A 20,681-nucleotide genomic window follows, 5' to 3' on the forward strand; every position below is an offset into this window, starting at 1 on the left:
ATATGTGTGTTTACTATGAACAAACCATTTTTAACTATGTGTAAACATGATTTACAGATGATAATTGATGTAGAAATAATGCTTTGCAAATGAAGAATTCAGCATTTAATAATAGTTTACAGGTATAACAGTGTGTAGTAGAAGAAAACAGAAACTCTTGCATAGTTGTATGGGTTTCTATCTGGGCCAAGATAGTGTGGATAAGGAGCTGGACTAGCATGCAGTATCCTGAAAAGTTGCGGGTTTGATTCCCGGCTTTCACTGTTATGTCAATGGCCTTCAATTTAATTGACATGTGTACATCGCTTGTCTGCTAAATGAATAAATGTGAATGTAATCTTTACAACTCATTTGAAAATGTGTTGCAAGGCATAGAAAGTCCTCACTTTAGATAAGCTCACAAAATATCATTAACTAACCACTTGTAACCCCTGAGTTAATCATGAATTATAGTATTAGGAAGTGGTTTATAAAATATGTATCCTCAGCCTAACTAATCATTAGTGCATGTGTATATTGCATAATTTATTAAGTATTAACAATAATTCATAAACATATTTTAGATATAGGCTTATTTACTATGAACAAACCATTTATAACTGTGTGTACAAATACTTTATTTATGAGAATTAACATAGGAACAATGCTTTACAATGATGAACAAAGCATTTTGTAATAGTTTGCAACTGGTTTATAATAAGAAAATGATTTCATTATAAGTGGTTGTTTCATTACTTATTAAGTATAAATCATGTACTTACAAACATATTTTTTGGATAGGCTTATTTACTATGAGCAAACCATTTATAATTGTGTGAACAAATGCTTTACTGATGATAAATTATGTATGAACAAGAAATTACTAATGATGAACAAACCATTAACTAATAAGTAACAAAGGCTTAATAAATGATGAATTGTGGGTAGTTATTATGTAAGGGATAATGTATAGAACGCCGGTCATTACTGGGAAAATATATCCCGACAGGGCGAACCGGACCCCGACGCGCAGTGGAGGGGTCTTGTTCTGCCCTGAAGGGACTTATTTTCCCAGTAATGACCGGCGTTCTATACATTATCCCGCTTATTACACGGCTACTTGCCAAAACGAAATAATAAACTCCCCACGATATGACTTTAGCCTACATAGCCTAGCCTATTTGTTACCGTTCTTTGTGGCATTTGCTGAGAAACAATAGTTTGCATCAACACACGCTGAATTTGAATCAAACATTCTTTAGAACACAGCTGATCAACCGTCTGCTTTCACTTTTGAATGAAGTTCCAGTCCTTGCGTAGTGATATGAAAGACGTATCAGAAGCACAAAACCCTTTGCCATTGACAGCGGTAATTATATGTTTGCAGCGGTAATTACATGAATATATTTTACCGTAAAACTTTGGAAAATCCCATTCAAGCAAATGGAGCGTTCTACTTGTCTTGTGAAGAGCCGTGTAATAAAAAGTGTTACCGATTACTTCAAAATGTAGACAAAGTACTTGAAACCTATAGCTATAACTTCATTTCAAAATATTCAAAAAAGCCACATATTTTCAAAATATATATCAAGACTTCGAGGCTTTAATACTAAACTTGACTTACTTGAAAACTGACGTTGTCCTGATGACTACAGATTATAAACCAGTGTTGTCAAGCACATTTGGCACATAGCAACAAACACAATCCTCTACTTTAAAAACTAGAAGTCGTTTTTATCAACAGCAAGTTATGGATGCTCGCTGTTTTTTTGGCAACTTAACGCATCATGCATTTACCAATTCACCACAATTTTAAAACCAACTGATGATAAATAGTTTAACCTGCCAGTAATACTCATGCATTTGCAGGAGAAAGGTTGTATATAAGACGTTTATTCTCCTCCAGGTAGTTATGATGGTCTCCTTCAAAAGGCAGTGGGGGAGGGTGATTGATCATGCCCATCAGGAAGATGAAGATGGTCCCAACCGTCATGACCGGAGTGACCAGGTAGAAGCAGAGACGGTCCACTGTCCTGGCTATCCCACTCCAGCTGTCTTTCTCCTGTGAGGAGGTTAGAAAAATAAATGGGGGAAAATCAGCAGCAGGATAGCTATAAAATAAGGTGTGTGGACAAATAAGAAATCTGAAATGCACAGCAAACATGTTAAAAACAAGAGAGATGTAAGTAAATTATTATTATTATTAAATTATGTATGTCATGTAAATGACAAAGCTATTCCTTCATTCACAATGTCCAAATGTAGTATGCAAATCCTTACACAACATAATCTAGAAGTGATGAAATATGTGAAAATTATTTGAATTTGCTGATGTGGGATCTTACATCGTTGTAGTCATTTTTGTCGTGCATGTGCTTGACTATGTAATTGGCTCCATCGACGGCAGGTTTAATCTCAGTGAAGAGTTGCTGGGTCACCTCGTCATCACCAGGTTTTGAAACTGAAAGAGAATTTCAATTAGTAGGCCTAAGTCAGTTGTAAACCGTATTCTCCCCATGGACCATACAGAATCTAATTACAGCTAACACAACAGACCACAGACAAAGTTGACAATGTGTTAATTCATTCATACAAATCAACAACAGAAAGAGGACTGTCTATCGTCCGTATTTTGCATGGTAGATTTTAATGCTTTAATAAAATAAAAAAGTATCAGCTATTAGAAGGCTATAGTATTTTCTTTGAAGGTCATGGTCGGATACACTAGGCTACACATGGTCTTTTGAAGAACCTCTGCACAATATCTACTGCTGGTGCCATCTGGTAAACACGTATTTATTTACTTGAGGGTGTGATACGAGTCTCCAGGCCATGTCTCTTTGACTGGCGCTCAAACATGAGGTCACTGCGGGACTTGACGCAGTGGTACTCGTCTGCCTTGGCGATGTAGCCCACAGAGCTGGAGCGCCGCTGGAGGGCACCGTCCCATTTGGGCTCATCGTCAGCAGGACGGGACATGAACAGCATGCGGGGCAGCCTCACCAGGAAGAACTAGGACAGAGGATTGGGAATCTTACTTAAAGATGCAGTCCATGATACAGGCTGTGTATGTGTGTGTGTGTGTGTGTGTGTGTGTGTGTGTACTCCTCTCCACCTACGTCTTTGGTCCACTCAGACATGATATGAGTACTGGGAGTGCGGAAGTGGAGGTTCAGCACGATGACACAGTTCAGCACCACCACTGTAACCAGCACCATGATGAACATTAGATATCTGTACAACCCAAATGCAAAAAACAACGCATCAGAACTTTTCTTGTATGAGTACTTGAATAGTACTTATCAAAATATATACGCACACACTGATACTCACTTAATCTGAATACACACTTACACACTCATATAATATGACATTTTATAACGTAACACAATGTACAAATTCCTCCTTTTGCCACATTTATACCCCTTGAGCACTAAAGCGTTACCAAATTTGTTGAAGACTGATGAAACGGGTCATGTTTCTGATTCGGACAACAAGCTACAGTACATAGTGCAATAGCAGGCTACTGGGCTCTTAGCAGTACACAGTGCAATAGCAGGCTACTGGGCTCTCAGCAGTATAGAGTGCAATAGCCGGCTACTGGGCTCTCAGCAGTATATAGTGCAATAGCAGGCTACTGGGCTCTCAGCAGTACATAGTGCAATAGCAGGCTACCGGGCTCTCATCGATATTCACAGAGACACAATTCTACATATCGTACATCTGTGTATCATCAAAATGAGTTTGAAGCCTGAAGTAAAAGAACTACAATATTTTAGTTTAAGCATTATTGTACATAATAGCACACTTCTGCATTGCCTACAACCTTTATAACAAAAAAAGGTATAGATTACAAAGAGAGAAACAGAGTAACTTGTCATTTACTTGACGATTAAAGGGACCGCCATTGATGTTTCAGGCAGACGCTGTGAGATCAGCAGCAGGAACACAGACTGGGCCAGAAGCACAGAGATGGACAGAGTCATCTTCTCCCCACCTAGACAAGGCAACACAGATAAACAGGACAGTCATCTTCTCACTACCTAGACAAGGCAACAGAGATGGACAGTCATCTTCTCACTACCTAGACAAGGCAACACAGATGGACAGAGTCATCTTCTCACTACCTAAGGCAACAGAGATGGACAGTCATCTGCTCTCCTCTTCTATCAGGCATGCACTGCATGCAAACCCTGCTCTTACTGTATAGCCACATCACGCTCCCCCATCAGATTACTAATGTCTGCAAGTTCAAAATTAACAGAACAAGTCGCTCACTGTCCGCAGGCAGGAAGTAGACCAGCGAGGCCATGAAGGAGATGAGCACACAGGGAATGATGATGTTGACGATATAGAACAACGGCTTGCGCTTGATGATCAGATAAAAAGTAATATCCTGATGCTTATTGCTCTCCTTCGGGATGTTGCTGTAGATATTTCGCCTGGCTGGTTTGTGAATGATTTCCCACTCTCCATTCTCTGTAGAGATAGAAAGGACAGTAGGAAGAGAGATTGAATGAAGTAACAGGTAAATAGACACGCTAAGACAAAGTTGACATTGTTACAGGAGTGAGCAGCATGCCACTTGCATAGCCGACTTTACCTGTAAAACTGGCAGGGTCGATAACAATCCACTCTACAGTGTAACTGTTGCCTTTTTCATCAATATCTGTTTTCAGATGCATGCTGATCTCCCTGGAATTGTAGGTTAAAGAGCTGGGGGGAAAAAATGAGTGTGATAAGTCTGATACTTACCTTAAAAGACTTGAATCTCATACCTGTCGAGGGCCAGTCAAGCTCTCGCACCTGAACTTAAGTGAGCAGTTCTGCCAGTTGAAGCTCTCCTACCTGAACTTAAGTAAGCAGTTCTGCCAATCAAAGCTCTCCTGCCTGAACTTAAGTAAATAGTTCTGCCAGTCGAAGCTTTCCTACCTGAACTTAAGTAAGCAGTTCTGCCAATCAAAGCTCTCCTGCCTGAACTTAAGTAAATAGTTCTGCCAGTCGAAGCTTTCCTACCTGAACTTAAGTGAGCAGTTCTGCCAGTCAAAGTTCTCATACCTGAACTTAAGTAAGCAGTTCTGCCAATCAAAGCTCTCCTGCCTGAACTTAAGTAAGAAGTTCTGCCAGTCGAAGCTCTCCTACCTGAACTTAAGTGAGCAGTTCTGCCAGTCGAAGCTCTCCTACCTGAACTTAAGTGAGCAGTTCTGCCAGTCGAAGGGAAAGTAGTTGACATTGATTGTGCATGAGCTTCGGAATATAGCAGGGGGCAGCCAGTATATGAACCCTGATTCATATAACACTACGTTGGAATAGTATGCCACCTGGAACTGGGCATCATTGCTGCAGGGAAGAAGATGGAGAAAACAAATCAGATACCTATTTTACATTTACATGTGTTCATTGACGCTTTTATCCAAAACGACAGTAAGAAAATAACATACACGCTACAGTGCAGAGGAGACCTTAGCTAAGAATTACTACTGCATCTGTCAACACTATACAGTAGAGTGCCTACAGATACCTGTACTTACAAAGATTGTGTTGGTTTAGATTATAAGAACTATTCGTCTCGGAGTTTCAATGTGTGAATCAACTGCCCATTCAAATCCCAAAATGGGAAACAAAATGTGCAGAATGCCTTACTTGTTCTCCAAAACAATGTCTGGCAGCCAGACCATACTAGCGGGCAAACGCAGCTCAGCAATCCCATCAAACTCTGATGCATTCCATGAAAGCCTTGGATCATCCCACCCCTGTACATGAGGAAACAGACACATGTGAGTGGTCTAAGGCAGGGGTTCTCAAATGTTTTGGTTCCAAGGATCCCTGTGGGGGACAACATTTTCCGAGGACCCCCTCATAATCGTAACAATTAAGCAAATGCCATTTATAAGTTGTGACGAGGTTCTCTATCCCATGTTTTATGGCAGGGGTGTAAATTGGTATTTTGTCAAATTTGGATTACGCATCACTTCACAACGTGGACTGATTCAAACGTTTTTTCAAGTTCTTCAGCTAGCTAGCTGACAAATAATGGTAGCCATCTGTAGATATGAACTTTAATGGTAATCCACAGCTTCATCATTTAAAGCAAATTATTTTGCGGGCTCTGCCCTATGGGTCACGGACCCCACTTTGAGAACCACTGGTCCAAAGCAGAATGTTACAATGGCAGCCTTCAAGGAGAGCTGTGATTTAATGCAATCTTAAATTGGGAAGGAGCGTTTATCACACTGCTATTCAGCTTTGTGATGTGAACTAAACAGCAGGTGGTGAGAATCACAACAATCCACCGAATAAGTACATATATACACAATGTGCATTTACTTACATGTTCCATCCATACATTTGTCAGGAGTGTTTCATCTACTTCTTTCTACAAAGACATACACATCTTAAATTATTCAGACATTAAGACCTCTCTATGTGTGTGTGTGTGAGAGAGAGAGAGAGAGAGAGAGAGAGAGAGAGTGGTACTGAATAGTAATATGACACGAGTGAGAGTGGGGTTGATAAGGAATATTCTCATGGCAGTGGTTCGGCTGTATGCACAACATCAAATTACAATTGAATCTGTACACCCATTTCCCGTCACATTACATGTTAGTCTGAAAATCCCCCCTACTCCACTCAATGTACTCAACTCAGTAACTGTTAAATGTGATGTTATGAAATCGCCGCTCTCTTGTGCTGAGTGAATGGAACTTTGATGTCGGACAATTCAGTGCAAAATGCAAATAATGAATTATAATAAATGTCAAATAATTGTCTTAACGTTTATACAAAGGAAGTACAGGACAACTTATGTTTAAAAATATGGCTATTTTGACATACCAGGGAAATGAGGTTTGAGAGTGTCATGCCCAGGTTAATTGGCACCACATCGTCTTTTTTCTCCACTGGGCGGAGCTCCTTGTTATAGCGGCGCTCTTTGAACAGGAAGTTAATGAGGCGCTCCTCTTCATTCCGCCCCTGGCACTCTGAAACACAAGATGGACACACACACGTAGTACAGCGCTTGAGTCGAATGATAATGGAATGGGTAGAGTTTGCCCCTCTACTGTGAGTCTGGATGCTGAATCAGAGACACAGTGCGGCTAGTACATGCAAGTCACATGAAGGTCCAGTCTGATCCCTGAGGGGTCATGCAAGCATTTCTACATTTGTTGGTGGTTATGGCTGTCCTATAGACTTTCTGCTGTTCAATGAGACAAAGCCTGCCAGCACTGAACAAACCAAAAAATTATTCTTACTTTTCTCTTGAACAACTAAACTAAAAGCCTCATTAATTCACTGTCATTAAATGCAAAGAAAAACAGTGAAAGAGAAAGGCTTTGCTGACTGGCCATTTTCTAATTAAAAGAGTTAAACTGATTGCAAAATAGTCGCGTAAACAAAAGGGTCAATTCCACGTCAATTCAACCAGGGCCCACACACTTAGGTCTCAAAAACCTCTGAAAAAATTACCAGCTGTACCTATGTTACCCAGGAGACCCACTGTAAAATTAATTTTATGTAAGATCAATACTTTCCAAGATACAGCCAGTTTTACGGGGGAGAGGGGGGTGTCTTTTGTTCGGCCTCTTTTTTTTGTCAAAGTTCACAAGCCCATAGCGCAAGAACTAAACCATGTAGGAGGCTCAAATGTTGCATGCTGGTACATAAATAGGAATAGTATCTAGCAAAATCGTCATGTTTGGTCTGGATGATCCTGCATGGTCATAGCTGTCCCTCAAAGATGATCAAAATGTTATTGGAGTTTTTGGCTGGGCTCTGTTTAGTAAAACTTTTGAGGCGAGTGTTTTATTTTGCAAGAACTGTCAGACATTCTGTGAATGTAGTTTGAGAATGGAAAAAAGGGTGGAAGGTTTCAAAAAATGGAAAACTGTAAGTGTTCCCTTATTTTTTTCCATGATCCCTTCTTTTTAAAAACATCAATTTGATTTGTCTTATGCAAATCTTACTTTCCTCCCTGAATATGGACAAAATGCACCATTGAGATCAATATGTTTTATTACCACAGTGCCACCTGTGGTTGTATAGAGCAACTTGTGGCAACTCTATACAAAACATTGATCTCAATGGTACACCTGGTCATTTTTTCAGAATTTTTTGAGACCTAAGTGCGTGGGCCCTGGTTGAATTGATGTGGAATTATCCGAAAGTAGTAATAGTAGTAGTAATACGGGGGTGGTGGTAGTGTAGTGGTTAAGGAGCTGGGCTAGCATGCAGTAACCTGAAAGTTGTCGGTTCAATTCCCGGCTTCCACCGCTGTGCCCTTGAGCAAGGCACTTAACCCCAAGTTGCTCCGGGGACAATGTGATCCCTTGTAATAGCTGACATATGTAAGTCACTTTGGTCAAGAAGTGTCTGCTTAATGTAATGTAATAATATTTTACACATAATTAGACTCCATCGTCCCCCTTCTGGGCAAATAATGGAGCCTCTTAGTCAAACCTGTTATGTTGTCCTCATGACATAGCCTAGCCTAGGCCTATACACAAAACAACACAAGACAAAATGCACACACGGATTCCCTGAGAGCACCATAACATAATAAATTGCCTTCTAACTCAGGCAAGTCACTAGGTTATCAGTGCAAAATATTCTGCCAAGCCACTATTACAAAACAACACCCTCCTGCTGCCTGTAACTAACTTGGTTGTTAAATGTTTTCATTATGTTCGAAATGCACACACAAATAGTTGGTTTTTTTCATTCAACAATCATAAAATCATGCATGAAGTGTATCCGTGGATTTAGAGTAAGCCTACCTGGAGCCAAGCCAAGAACAAATACAGCAAACAGAGAAACTAGGAGCTTCATGGTGAGTCGCTTTCTTCAGCTACCATGCTGGAGGAATGGCAAAAACTCAGATGTCCTCTACTGTGATTGATGGGAGCAGGTGGCTGCTCAGGCTGACTAACCGAGAGAAAATAGACATGCGATCCTTGACTTCCTCTCCAGAGTTACAGTAACCTGGCTCACTGAACAACTCTGTCTAGAAAGGACGCAGAAAACAGATCAGAATTACGCTTCAAGTTTTTTTGTATTGTTATTCCGTAATGAATAGGCTGCCAGTGACTTGCAATGAATTTGGCAAATTAGGCCTAAGATAGAGGTTAATACGTCTTTAAAAGTATTTGCCATAGACAGCTGAGCTGACAGCAGCTGTCCCTTTCATTGTAAAAAAGTAGCCTATAATAAACACACTGAAGTAGCCTATGCAGGACAGAATGCTTAAACACACTGAAGTAGCCCATGCAGGACAGAATGCTTAAACACACTGACGCATGGATGGATTATGAACTTTTGGGTCCCTGGGCCCAGATGTATTAAGGGCCGCCCACTAATTGTTGCATATGTGTGTGTGTGTGTGGGGGCTATGTGTTTTCTCTTAACTGAATTTTCTCTTGTTAACACACACACACACACACACACACACACACACACACACACACACATTTCTTTGTTGCTCCTGAAACTTTTTACCTATTAGTTTTCCTTTCCTCCAACCTCATGCTGCCATCTAGGTGTTGAAAACGGGAAGTGCAGCAGTAGTGTTGCCTGTAGCCTATACCAGTGGTTTTTAAAGTGGGGGCCGCAAGGGGGTGTCAGGGGGGCCTCAGCAAATTGTAAGGAAACATAAAAGCAACAAATAAATACATTTGATGTAAAATAAAAAATGTAAAATATACCTACTACTATGAGGGTTGTTATACAATGCCATTATAATCATTTGTCGCATATATCTGAACATTATATTTTCCATGATAATGACTGAGAATAATAGTAGAGTAATAGCTCTCATATAGCAGAAAGCCCCAAATGCAATTTTTACACACTGTATGCTCCATCACGAAGTGCTTGTGGCTAAAATCATTATTAGCTTAGTGTATTTTTACATTTGAAGTAGTATTGTCGATGGGTTTAATAACACGTCAAGGGGGTTCTTGAACAGAACCTAGTGGTATTTGGGGGGCCTTGTCGTGGAAAAGTTTGGGAACCCCTGGCCTATACCACCATGGTCAATATGTTTTCTCACATGTTTCTTTTGACATCCCTTACAAAAATAACTTCACTATTTCAAGTGTCAAAACAGCAGTTTTGGAGGAATTGTTTACAGTTCAGGAAATGCAATATTTTGGACGTAAAGAACTGCATTACACTCCCATTTCTTTTACTTAACTCCCTCTCCATGAACGCTAGGTTTCACACCACTTCCTCCTTTACGTAGCCTAGGCCAACGTAAAAGGAGGAAGTTATGAAAGCGGAGTTGTCACCGGTTGTCATCTATGGTTGTCACATATCTCATTAACAGCCTATCACGTCAGATGGGAAGTTCTCCAGTAGACCTATGATCCATACAAATATCCATACCGATTATAAGCTCCTTAGAAGTCAAAAAAATGGCACTGATTCATACGATTACAGTGTGGACTGGATATCTGGTGTTTACCGGAGTCGCGGTGGCGTTCATATTGTTTTTTGGATACTTTCTTTACATAAAATATGTGCATCGAAAGTTTGATCATATCCCAGGACCACCAAGAAATCAGTAGGCACAATTTTAAAGGACACGTTCAAAAACTGTTATTTAGGCTCGCTTGTATAACTGAATTATCATTATTTTAGTCATCTTTGTAGCCTGAATGTTTATGTTTGTTGTTGTTAAGACGTAGTATGATTGTTATTAGCCTATTATTTGTCTATTAGGCCTATACTAATATTATTCGACTTTCTTTAACTTTATATGGTCATAAGTCGCTTTGGATAAAAGTGTCTAGGTAAACATAATCATGTTAGTTCATGGGGAAAGCCTTTGTGGCTTATAGAGGGTTTATTGCTTTGCCTTTGACAAAGTGAACTCCTTATGTGTCAATGTCTTATGTGTGGAGCGCTTTTGGTTTTTGTAGGCTATAGCCTACAAAAATGCGCCAAATATAAATTACCTTAGCCTACCGTAGCCTACTTTAGGCCTACTGTATGCTATAGGCCTACCTTATTCTAATCGGTCTCAATTCTTTTGTTGCTGGCTTATCCGCAGCTTCCTGTCTGGACATTTTTCACCTTTTTTGGAAGACACAAGATCTGGCCGTAATGTTAATGACACATTTCTGAAATGGTAAGTTTACTACGAACATTATTTTACGGATGTTACGATCTGTACAACTAATCACTGCGACAAGTAGGCCTCCATAAGTCGTTGAATTATGCTCAGTCATGCATATGGTTATGGTTATTATGGTTATAGACGCTTTTTTGTCCAAAGGAACATAGGCCTACAAATACAATAGTTAAATTTGAACAGTAAACTATTTAATTTATATATATATATATATACACACATACAGCCTACATACACACACACACACACACACACACACATATTTACCGAGTTTGTCTCTAACAGAGTTGACAGACTTTCAAATAAATGCTTGAAATTAATTTTTCAAATTAATACTTGAAATCTTACAGGTTAAGTTCAGCAAATAGGTCATGTTAACTTTGAAGTGTGTTCTATGACTATAAAAAAGTGTAATGGTTTAAAAACTCATTACATTTTTTTTTGGTTTCTTTCTACAATTGAAATGTACCCAGAATTATAGAATTAAGTGTATTTTGTTCTGTCGTAGTTTTGTTCATTGTTTTAATGTGTTTCAAGGGCTGCTGAAGCAAGTGGGCCTATCTGCAGACTCAACTTTTACCATGCTGTTTGTCTCATTGTGACCTGCCCTGAGGCAACCAAGGTAAATAAAAGCCCCTAAATTCCCTTAATAATGGCTCTCTTGTCTCCTGTAACCAGACCTTAAATTGTCTACTTGCTCTTACAGGAGTTCTTGATGTCACCAAAGTATAGTAAAGATCCATACACGTGCAAGCGTCTTTCTAGCATGTTTGGTGTCAGGTAATATCTTGTGTTAATATACAGATTTATTTGCCCTGTGAAAAGCCTCTCACTCACATTAACAGAAGCTCCATTCACTATAAAATGTGATGTATTCAAATTTACCTTAAATTACCCCAGAAAACACCAAAACCACTTTTAATTACTAATTTATATTAAGTGGTCCTTAATTTGTAAAACAGGCTCTTAAGTTTACCTTAAAATGCCATTTTAAGGTGCGACCCCTTAATCTACATTTAAGATGTCATATCAGAGGTTCCCTTTATTTGTTGTGTGTAAGGGGTAATTTAGGACACTTAAAGTATATCTTAATTTTATTTTAAGGTGTTAATTCAGGGATTCCTTGATTAAGGGGGTAATTAAATTGTTAACTAGTTAAAGTATAGTAGAGTTTAAAGCCCAATTCACACCAAAGATTTGCAACAAGACAAAACCGTTGCAGAAAGGAGTTGCAGCGGTGTGAATTAGATGTTGCGCGTCGTTGCAAGCCGTCGCGAAACATTCACCATGTCTAGTCGCAGTTGCAAGGTTTTAGAATGTTGCAGCAAGTTGCTGGTTTATAGAATGTTGCAGCTCATCTCATCGCAAATCTTTGATGTGAATAGACCTTTACAGTTTCTTATTTTAATGCAGAATGTGAACTCTTTTTACATTTTTCTAATCTGTCTTGAAATAGACTTGGATCATATCTTAATCATGGTCATGAATAATAGGCCTACTTAACTTTCCCAAGCTGGAGTTTGGAGTCACAATTTAGAACTGTGACTTGGCAGAAAAGGCATCCCAAACTCCACACATGACTTGATTTACGTCTGTGTTCACCTGTTGTACTGTTTATGAGTCACCTTCTAGGCAAAAACTACATTCAGTTCTCGTCATCTCCTTTACCTTGAATAGAATGGAAACAAACAAATAAATGTATGATGTACTTAAACCACTTATAGACTCTCAGCCTCTGAAGTCTTCTCAATCTTACCTGATATTTGTCAGATTTCTTGGAAATGGTCTACTGAGTACTTTGGATCACAATCAGTGGTACAAACAGCGGAGAATTATGGATCCTGCTTTTAGCAGTTTGTGAGTAATACACTATTTTCCTTTTATTAATGTACATAAGATTTTATTTTTAAAAAAATCACTGTACCCTGTACACTGTAAAAAATACAAAGTTAGGGCTGTCCAATTTATCAAACCATATTACATTACAATAACATGAAACAATATAGTTTTCAATGAAACACATCCTTATTGTGTTCCAATAGTCATTCCGATTGAGTAGGCCTAAAGAGGTTGAGGTAATGTCCCAAAGATTTTTGTTGTGCTTGCCGCTGGGCTCAGCGCAAAATACCAATGACTTACAGCGGGCCGCGGGTCAAAGTTCAACATGATTGCTTTGCCTAGCGCAGCGCCAGACCAGTTCTTGCGCACGCATGAAAATAATGGGTTTCATAGCGTATGCCGCGTGTAATGTGATAAGGCCCTTAAACCTCACTCCCGATCTGGGTCACGGCACTAATGTAACCTGCGTTCAGAGGTGGAATAAGTACTAAAATATTGTACTCAAGTAAAAGTACCAAAGCTTTGATGAAATATTACTCAAGTACAAGTTAAATTACCCATCTGAAAATGTACTCAAGTAAAAGTAAAAAGTAGTTAAAAGGGTGGTTCAGGATTTTGGACATAGGACCTCATTTCCAAGTAAGCAAGTGTGATATTTATCAGTGGAGACCGTTTTCAACACGTTTCATCCAGTCCTTCTAATTGCAGAGTTTGCAGGTGCTAGGCTAGCGCAAGTCAACGGTATGTGCTAGCCTGCCACTAAAGACAGTCTTACCCATTCCAAAGTACACGTACACGAACACAAAGTATATCTTATTTTAACCGGTGCATTGAGCTGCCTGCTACAACGGCGGCGCTCGGGGAGCAGTGAGGGGTTAGGTGGCTTCCTCAAGGGCACTTCAGCCGCGGCCCACTGGTCGGGGCTCAAACCAGCAACCCTCCGGTTACAAGTCCAGAGTGCTAACCAGTGGGCCACGGCTGCCCCAACGAGGTTTCATTTCAACAAATCCGGCCCACTACCTAATATGAGTTTGACAAGGTCAAAGGTCACTCTCACTCTCCCTTGCTAAAGCGCAAAATGGTTTGGTCCGCCTGCACAACGATTGATAAGGTATCTCATTTTGTTTACGTAGTTGAGCATCGCTAGTAGTGGACAGCTAATTGTTGTGCTGCTGGTCTTTCTCCAAGAAAACCAAGTCGTATTACCAAAAAACGAAGGCAAAAACGAGAAAAAGAGAGATGAAAATGAGGGGAAACAGATGCTAATAAACTTCTTTCCGAAGAAAAGTGAGCACACACGTTAAAACACGAAATCTAATGGTGTTAAATGTGCTTGAATATCTCCGCAATAGAACTGAAAGAGCGGAAAATACACTTTCCTCGGTTACACAGGTAATCTGAGGTAGCCCGTAGCCTATCTCGTGATCCACTTCCATCTCCATCTCTTTCAGAAAGACTTGGTGCCAGCTTGATACATGCTGATCATTCTAGTGGTTCCAGGCGCAATTTCCCCCCTTCCTTTCGGTTGTCGTTAGTCTTAACTTTGTTTTTTTACTCAGTAACCCATGGAATTTGTGATGTAGCGAAGTACAATACTTCACTCAAAACGTAATCAAGTAAAAATAAAAGTACTAATTTGAAAAACTACTTAAAAAATACAAAATACACAAAAAAACTACTCAATACAGTAAAATGAGTAAATGTATTTAGTTACTTTCCACCTCTGCCTGCGTTATATTGAACCTGTGTGATTCAGCGCCCGGACACGCCCGGACTCGAACCCGTGAACAGCAGCACCTCAGATCAGGAGGCGAGCATGCTGACAGTTGAGTTAAAATACCAGACTACTAACTTGCATGCCAGAGGCGTCAGGGAGTGAAAAGCCTATCACATTACAGGCAGTATGCGCTATGAAATGCATTATTGTCAATGGCTTTCTTGCACAAGAACTGTGGCAAAGATAATGAATGCGTAGTTCATGTCTATGAGGGCAAAGTGGAGTTCAGTCAGAGACGGGCTCTGGTTCAGTTCCCGCCTGCACAGGGGCGTGTCACTGACGTATGACTTACGTTTGAACGCCTCGGTTCCACGCCAGACAAGCCGGAGTACAAAATAAACTTGGTGTAGCCTACACCTTCATTAATGTTGATTTTCTCCCGACTGGAGGGTCATACTATCACGACATTCTACTGAAATAGGGAGGAGGGTTTGGAGATCATGATACCGTGTCCGAAATGTGCATCCATTGCTCAGAAAAATAAGGCTTTGACAAATTCTGGAAAATTCTTGGATTCTGCCATAGACCTCAATGTTAAAAAGAGAGCCCGATCACTGCATAAATGTGCGGGGGCGTGTACTGCTAACCAATTTGCATAAATTTCCAGGGACAGGAAATGGCCTCTCATGAAGTATCTTCGTAATCAACCATCTTTGACTGTAGCAGAGAATGTCTAATAAGGGGAGAACTGCCACTCTCGGAAAACTTCCGGTTTCTGAACTGGTTGCAGTTCCTTCTGTGGTTCTACATGAGGGCGCTCGTCCACGAGTTCAGAATGCATGGAGGTCTATGGAGCTGTACCCCTCAAAATCCACTTTTCTCGGTATATATTTTTTTTTCAAGTAATTTGAGTATTGTATTCGAAAGGGGAGGCAAAGAAAATACACTTGGTTGAGTATTATATTTTTTAAAGTCACTTAATTGTTCTTAAAAGCCTTTCAAATGTGTCAATGACGTCATTCATTAGCACAATGCTAGCGTGTTATGTGCAACAACGACCCAACCTGTAAGAAATCAAAAGGACATAAGTACTCGTTCATTCAACTTTTGACCTATAACCCATGTTGAAGTTATACAAACTACAATCAAATCTAAGATTTGTCAACGACAATCAGGTGAAAGAGACGATTTTAGCCGTCTAGCTCCATTGACTCCCATTCATTCTGCACTCATGGCGATCGCCCCCAGTGGAACTCTGGTGGAACTGCATCCAAAATTCGGTACAATGGGACTTAATACGGAGTGGCAAGGCTCTGACTGTGGTCTGCCGTCAGTACAAGCAGCATTTTGCCACTCTTGCGCGTGCAGCGGTCAAAGTCAAAGCGGTCAATCATGCTGAACTTTGACCGCGGCGCGCTGTCATTGGTATTTTGCGCTGAGCCCGGCGGCAAGCACGACAAAAATCTTTGAGACGTCCAAGAGCTGACGAAGAGCAACCTAGCGGCGAGCGCAGCACATACCGTGTACAATGTGATAGAGCCCTTGAGGTTTACCAATGTTCCACACAGACGGCTAGAGACAACTCGGCTCCAAATTCTACTGGTCTCTAAGCAAAACCCATAACTAAAAAACTAAAGAAACTCATGTGAAAACTTTTGTAACACTTTTAGCTGCATGATTATCTCAGTGTTCTTGCAAAGGCTCATGGGAACACAATGAAATGGTGACAGCAAGGCATCCTATGTGTTTACCTTACAGGTTCAATACTTAGGTGCTTCACATTGATCTGACATGATTCTGTTGGATGAATTCATTGCTGTGGCAAAATATGCCAGTTCAACGTAATAACAGTTTCTTTGAAAGAAAAACATGAATTTCTTTCATTTAATGTTTTATGGTTTAATAAATGTGACAAACTCTCTTTTCCTATTTTCCCCTATACTTATGTACCTCTAGAAGATTTTGAGATAGAGCTTTGCAACAGCCTCTAGGCCGACCCCGCACCGTTTTTCACTGTTTGTTCTAGTTGATCTACAGAATGACAGTGCTTTCTCTGGCCTCTGCTTTTCTGATTTTCAATCAGATACTTGAGGGGTCTGATGGGTACCTTCAATGAGAGAGCAGAGCGCCTCATGGAAAAACTGGAGGAGTACTCTGAGAGACAGACTCCTGTTCAAATGGACAAGCTAATGAACACTTTCACCCTGGACGTGATTACAAAGGTCACTGCTGCACAAGTTCTATAGAAAAGATATAGTGACGAACTGTTCTATCAATTGGCTCTTTATTACAATTGTATATGTACAGATCTATACTGTTTCAAGAATCCGGGGAGTTGGAATCTGTACCGGTATATTATAATTCAAAATGTATTACACAAAATATCTTAAGACAATGATGACAATGATGGCTTTATCTTACATGTAGACACTTATGTTTGAAGTGTGTGTAACCTAATGTTTTGTTGTAATGTGTTAATATTGTAATATGGATGGTAATGGTTGTGTTTGCATCTAGGTGGCCTTTGGAGTAGATTTAGATTTATTCAATGAAAGTGACTCTCCATTCCCACGTGCCATTGAACTCTGTCTCAAGGGCTTTGTCCATCATGTCCGAGACCAACAATTTGAGGTGAGGTGACCCAGTTGCACGGATAGAGGAAGTGAAATGAGTTGAAAAGTCCTGGTTAAGACTCATTGTTGTTTTGTTCCCCTTTTCCAGTCAAAGTCTGAGAACAAAAAGGTTGTGCAGGAGATAAAGGAAGCCATGCTGCTTCTTCGAGATACTGGAGCGACCTGGATCAATGAGAGAAAAAGAGCTATTCAGAATGGGGAGAATGTGCCCAAGGACATTCTTGCACAGATCCTTAAAAGTGCAGGTATGTTGCTTCAACTGTACATAAAGACAGACCCTCAGACAGACAGCAGCACACCATATATTTCAATACATACAGTAAAAGTATTTATCACCTGGAGAGAAGAAATACTTTTTTCTGATTGGCTGGTGGGGTGGCTATTAATTCTGAATAACAGGACACCTAAGTAGATCTGGTAAAAAAAAAATGTCCATGCTATCGCCGTTATAGGGCCAAAGAAAGTTCGCAGAACAGAACAAGTCCGCTTCTTTTTAAATGGAACCGCTTGTTTCCTTTGCGTGCTATAAAGGCATGACTATTGCCTATAGTGGCAACCGGGTGAAAAGCGGGATAACGGCCTTCGAGGTGTCCTGTTATACGGAATTAATGGACGTGGGCGGCTGCGCGTTAGGGAGTTCTTTGCCTCCTTTAATTCCGTATAACAGGACACCTCGGTGGCCGTTATCCATCACATAATATATACGCTAGGAAAAATGAGTAGTGGAAGGGTTACAGTATGTAGGATGTAGGAGGTTATAGTCTTCTGAAAGACTGTTTGGTTTGTTTTTTCTCGGTCATCGGAGTAGAGAAAGGATGAAGAGAAGATATATAAATATATATATATATATATATATATAGTATATATACTTAACAGGGATGCAAAAATCTAAAAATCATATCACCTTTAACGATTGAGGATCTTAACAAAACGTATCTTTAAGTTATTTTATCTTCACAGAGGAAAACAATCACGATGATGAAGAAATAATTCTGGACAACTTTGTCACATTTTTCATAGCAGGTATGACATTGAAAATGAATTGGCTTGGTCAATGTAATTATTTATGCTGTTATTCATTAACCAGCTGACCACATATCCAGGTCAAGAAACAACCGCTAATCAGCTTTCATTTGCTATCATGGAACTTGGAAGACATCCAGAGATACTAAACAGGTATAAAGTGTTGCATGTGCTGATGTACCTACAAAGTTTTTAAATGTTGCATTGACAAATGAAGACAAATTAATGTTAATTAAATGAATGTTAATTAAATCCCAGGCTAAAGGAGGAGGTGGATGAAGTTATTGGGATGAAACAGGAGATCAGCTATGAGGACTTGGGAAACCTCACCTACCTAACTCAGGTCGTTTACACTGTGTTAAAGAACAGAGCTAGTGAGCGGAGCTGAGCGGTGCGAATATCCCGCTCCTCGCTCAGGTGGCTGTTCAATCGGCCACTCCTTCGCTCAAATTCGCATCAGGTCGCGTCAGGTCGCTCCGCTTAAATTCGCTCCACTTAAAAATCCTTCCGCCCCAGTGAAATCGCTCCACGCTCGCTCCAATTTAAAAGAGGGAGAAATAATCTACGAGCCGATTTATCACCTTAAACAGAAAACTTAAATCCCAAAGAACTAAGAGCAACGGCAATATATTTCACTCATAGAACATTTATTTTAAAAGATAGTGCAACACCATACAACGCACAAGATTGGTTTTATTAGGAGGACGTGAATTCTGGATTTGTTTGGGCATGCCTCAGACTCGTGGTGTGAGCGATATTGTAGCGAAATTTGAGCGGAACAGAGCGGCTGCTCCGGCCTCTAAATTAAAACGCGCTCCAACAAAATTTAATCTGCTCCGCTCACTAGCTCTGTTAAATAATTCAGTTTGCTTATTTATAGCATGCAAATAATAATTTAAATGATCTCAATGAACTTTACAGAGTCCAGAGACTGAACTCACAAGACGGAACACTTAGGGGAAGGTGGCAATGAAAACACAACCCTTTAACAGGAAGGAACCTTGAGGAGAACCCCCACTCATAATCTACTTGATGTCTCTGAATGTTGTCTCTGTCTGTAGGTGCTGAAAGAGACTCTGCGGTTATACCCTACCGCTCCAGGTACAAGTCGCTATGTGCCACATGACACTGTCATCAATGGAATAAAGATCCCAGGAGGATGTGTGGTTGTGGTAAGTATCATGCATGCTCAACAAGCAGTTAAGTATGGTTGGAAGACAAAATTGATCTTTCAATTGCATATTGCATGGACCATTTTAAACTGATTTTGACGTTTTCATTTTCAATTTAATTTTCAATTTTTTAGTTACTTTCATACGTGTGTTCAAGGATGGAAAGATTCTTCAAAGATCCACTGACGTTTGATCCAGAGAGATTTAATTTGAGTGCTCCTAAGTAAGACAACAATTTACATTATGTTGATTCATTTGTTTACAACAATGATATTGCACATGTTTATATGTGCAAAATGTGAAGCCAAGCTTGAAAATTTTACTTTTTATGTTTTACCCACCAAGGCCCTATTTTTGCTACTACCCCTTCTCCTTGGGCCCACGGTCTTGCATTGGGCAAAACTTTTCCCAGGTGAAAACCACACACCCATACAAACACACTTACAAACAAAGACACTGCCGTTTGTAATTTCATTTAAAGGTCACCAGTAACATTAGCCTAACCCCTGTCAAACATTACATAATGAGATCATAATTTCTGACTCACTATCTAAGGGCTTTTGAAAGAGTCATAAATTATGTGTTTGTTTACAGCTGGAGGCAAAGGTTGCACTGGCTAAACTGGTGCAGAGGTTCGACTTCAGCCTGGTGCCAGGACAGTCCTTTGAGATTAAGGACTTGGGCACTCTGAGGCCACTGAATGGTGTCAAATGCATGGTCAAACAGCGGGACAATGCCTAACCCTCAGAGTCAGAGCCCTCTTCATAGGCCTACTTTAACAGGCTATATTACTGCTATGAAAACACAATATGTTAACTATATGATATTTTAATTCTAGTCATTCATTAACCATATAATCAAATAAAACAGTAGCCTTTAATGCTCAGTTTTTATTTTAGTCACACTTACTAAATGGCACTTGATTGCAAAGTGCAGGTTTGAATCCCATCAATAATGTTGATAATGTTGCTATGTATACTTAATGGAAAAAATAATGAACTACACTGTGTGGCCATTTATATGCTATCTGTATAAAACACATTACCATGTTTTCCGTGTTTTTGTTTTGGTTGAAGATAATGTATTTTGTTCTGTGGACATGAAGATAATGAATACAGATTACAAAACGGTGTATCCTTACTGCACTGGGAATGTAGAGGCCTTGAGGTGGATGGGGTTGTACTAGAAGA

The 20,681-nt window shown here is 39.9% G+C and overlaps 2 protein-coding genes across 3 annotated transcripts; one reads left to right on the forward strand and one right to left on the reverse strand.

The window, feature by feature from the left end:
• Nucleotides 1-1,751: 1,751 nt before the first annotated feature.
• chrnd (cholinergic receptor, nicotinic, delta (muscle)) lies at nt 1,752-8,960 on the reverse strand. Its single transcript, XM_048266330.1, has 12 exons — nt 8,754-8,960; nt 6,814-6,959; nt 6,311-6,355; nt 5,623-5,732; nt 5,164-5,319; nt 4,583-4,695; nt 4,258-4,458; nt 3,865-3,976; nt 3,099-3,213; nt 2,784-2,991; nt 2,325-2,440; nt 1,752-2,041 (listed from the first exon to the last, which is right to left on the reverse strand). The coding sequence occupies exons 1-12, from the start codon at nt 8,803-8,805 to the stop codon at nt 1,835-1,837; spliced, it is 1,581 nt and encodes a 526-aa protein (XP_048122287.1). The 5' UTR covers nt 8,806-8,960; the 3' UTR covers nt 1,752-1,834.
• Nucleotides 8,961-10,289: 1,329 nt separating this feature from the next.
• LOC125309568 (cholesterol 24-hydroxylase-like) lies at nt 10,290-20,542 on the forward strand. 2 transcript variants are annotated; one of them, XR_007196146.1, is made up of 15 exons: nt 10,290-10,537; nt 11,027-11,104; nt 11,645-11,729; nt 11,814-11,887; nt 12,878-12,964; nt 16,747-16,885; nt 17,181-17,294; nt 17,385-17,541; nt 18,257-18,319; nt 18,400-18,472; nt 18,578-18,662; nt 19,381-19,491; nt 19,649-19,714; nt 19,837-19,903; nt 20,086-20,154. XR_007196146.1 is itself a non-coding variant. In XM_048266586.1 (15 exons), exons 1-15 carry the CDS (start codon nt 10,389-10,391, stop codon nt 20,230-20,232), a joined length of 1,518 nt encoding a protein of 505 aa, XP_048122543.1. In that variant the 5' UTR covers nt 10,291-10,388; the 3' UTR covers nt 20,233-20,542. The 2 variants fall into 2 exon arrangements, 1 of the variants encoding a protein (XP_048122543.1); XM_048266586.1 differs by having other exon boundaries at nt 10,291-10,537; nt 19,626-19,714; nt 20,086-20,542.
• The last annotated feature ends 139 nt before the right edge of the window (nt 20,543-20,681 follow it).

The sequence above is a fragment of the Alosa alosa genome, chromosome 16 (genome assembly GCF_017589495.1).
Source record: "Alosa alosa isolate M-15738 ecotype Scorff River chromosome 16, AALO_Geno_1.1, whole genome shotgun sequence".
NCBI lineage: Eukaryota > Metazoa > Chordata > Actinopteri > Clupeiformes > Clupeidae > Alosa > Alosa alosa.

Coding starts and splice junctions, on each gene's coding strand:
- chrnd (XM_048266330.1), bottom strand. CDS start 8,805: ATGAAGCTCCTAGTTTCTCTGTTTGCTGTATTTGTTCTTGGCTTGGCT. Junction 5,320..5,622: donor GACATTGTTTTGGAGAACAA/GTAAGGCATTCT, acceptor TCTTCCCTGCAG/CAATGATGCCCAGTTCCAGG. Junction 4,696..5,163: donor AACTGCTCACTTAAGTTCAG/GTAGGAGAGCTT, acceptor TTTTCCCCCCAG/CTCTTTAACCTACAATTCCA.
- LOC125309568 (XM_048266586.1), top strand. CDS start 10,389: ATGGCACTGATTCATACGATTACAGTGTGGACTGGATATCTGGTGTTT. Junction 16,886..17,180: donor CCCTGGACGTGATTACAAAG/GTCACTGCTGCA, acceptor GTTTGCATCTAG/GTGGCCTTTGGAGTAGATTT. Junction 17,542..18,256: donor ACAGATCCTTAAAAGTGCAG/GTATGTTGCTTC, acceptor TTATCTTCACAG/AGGAAAACAATCACGATGAT.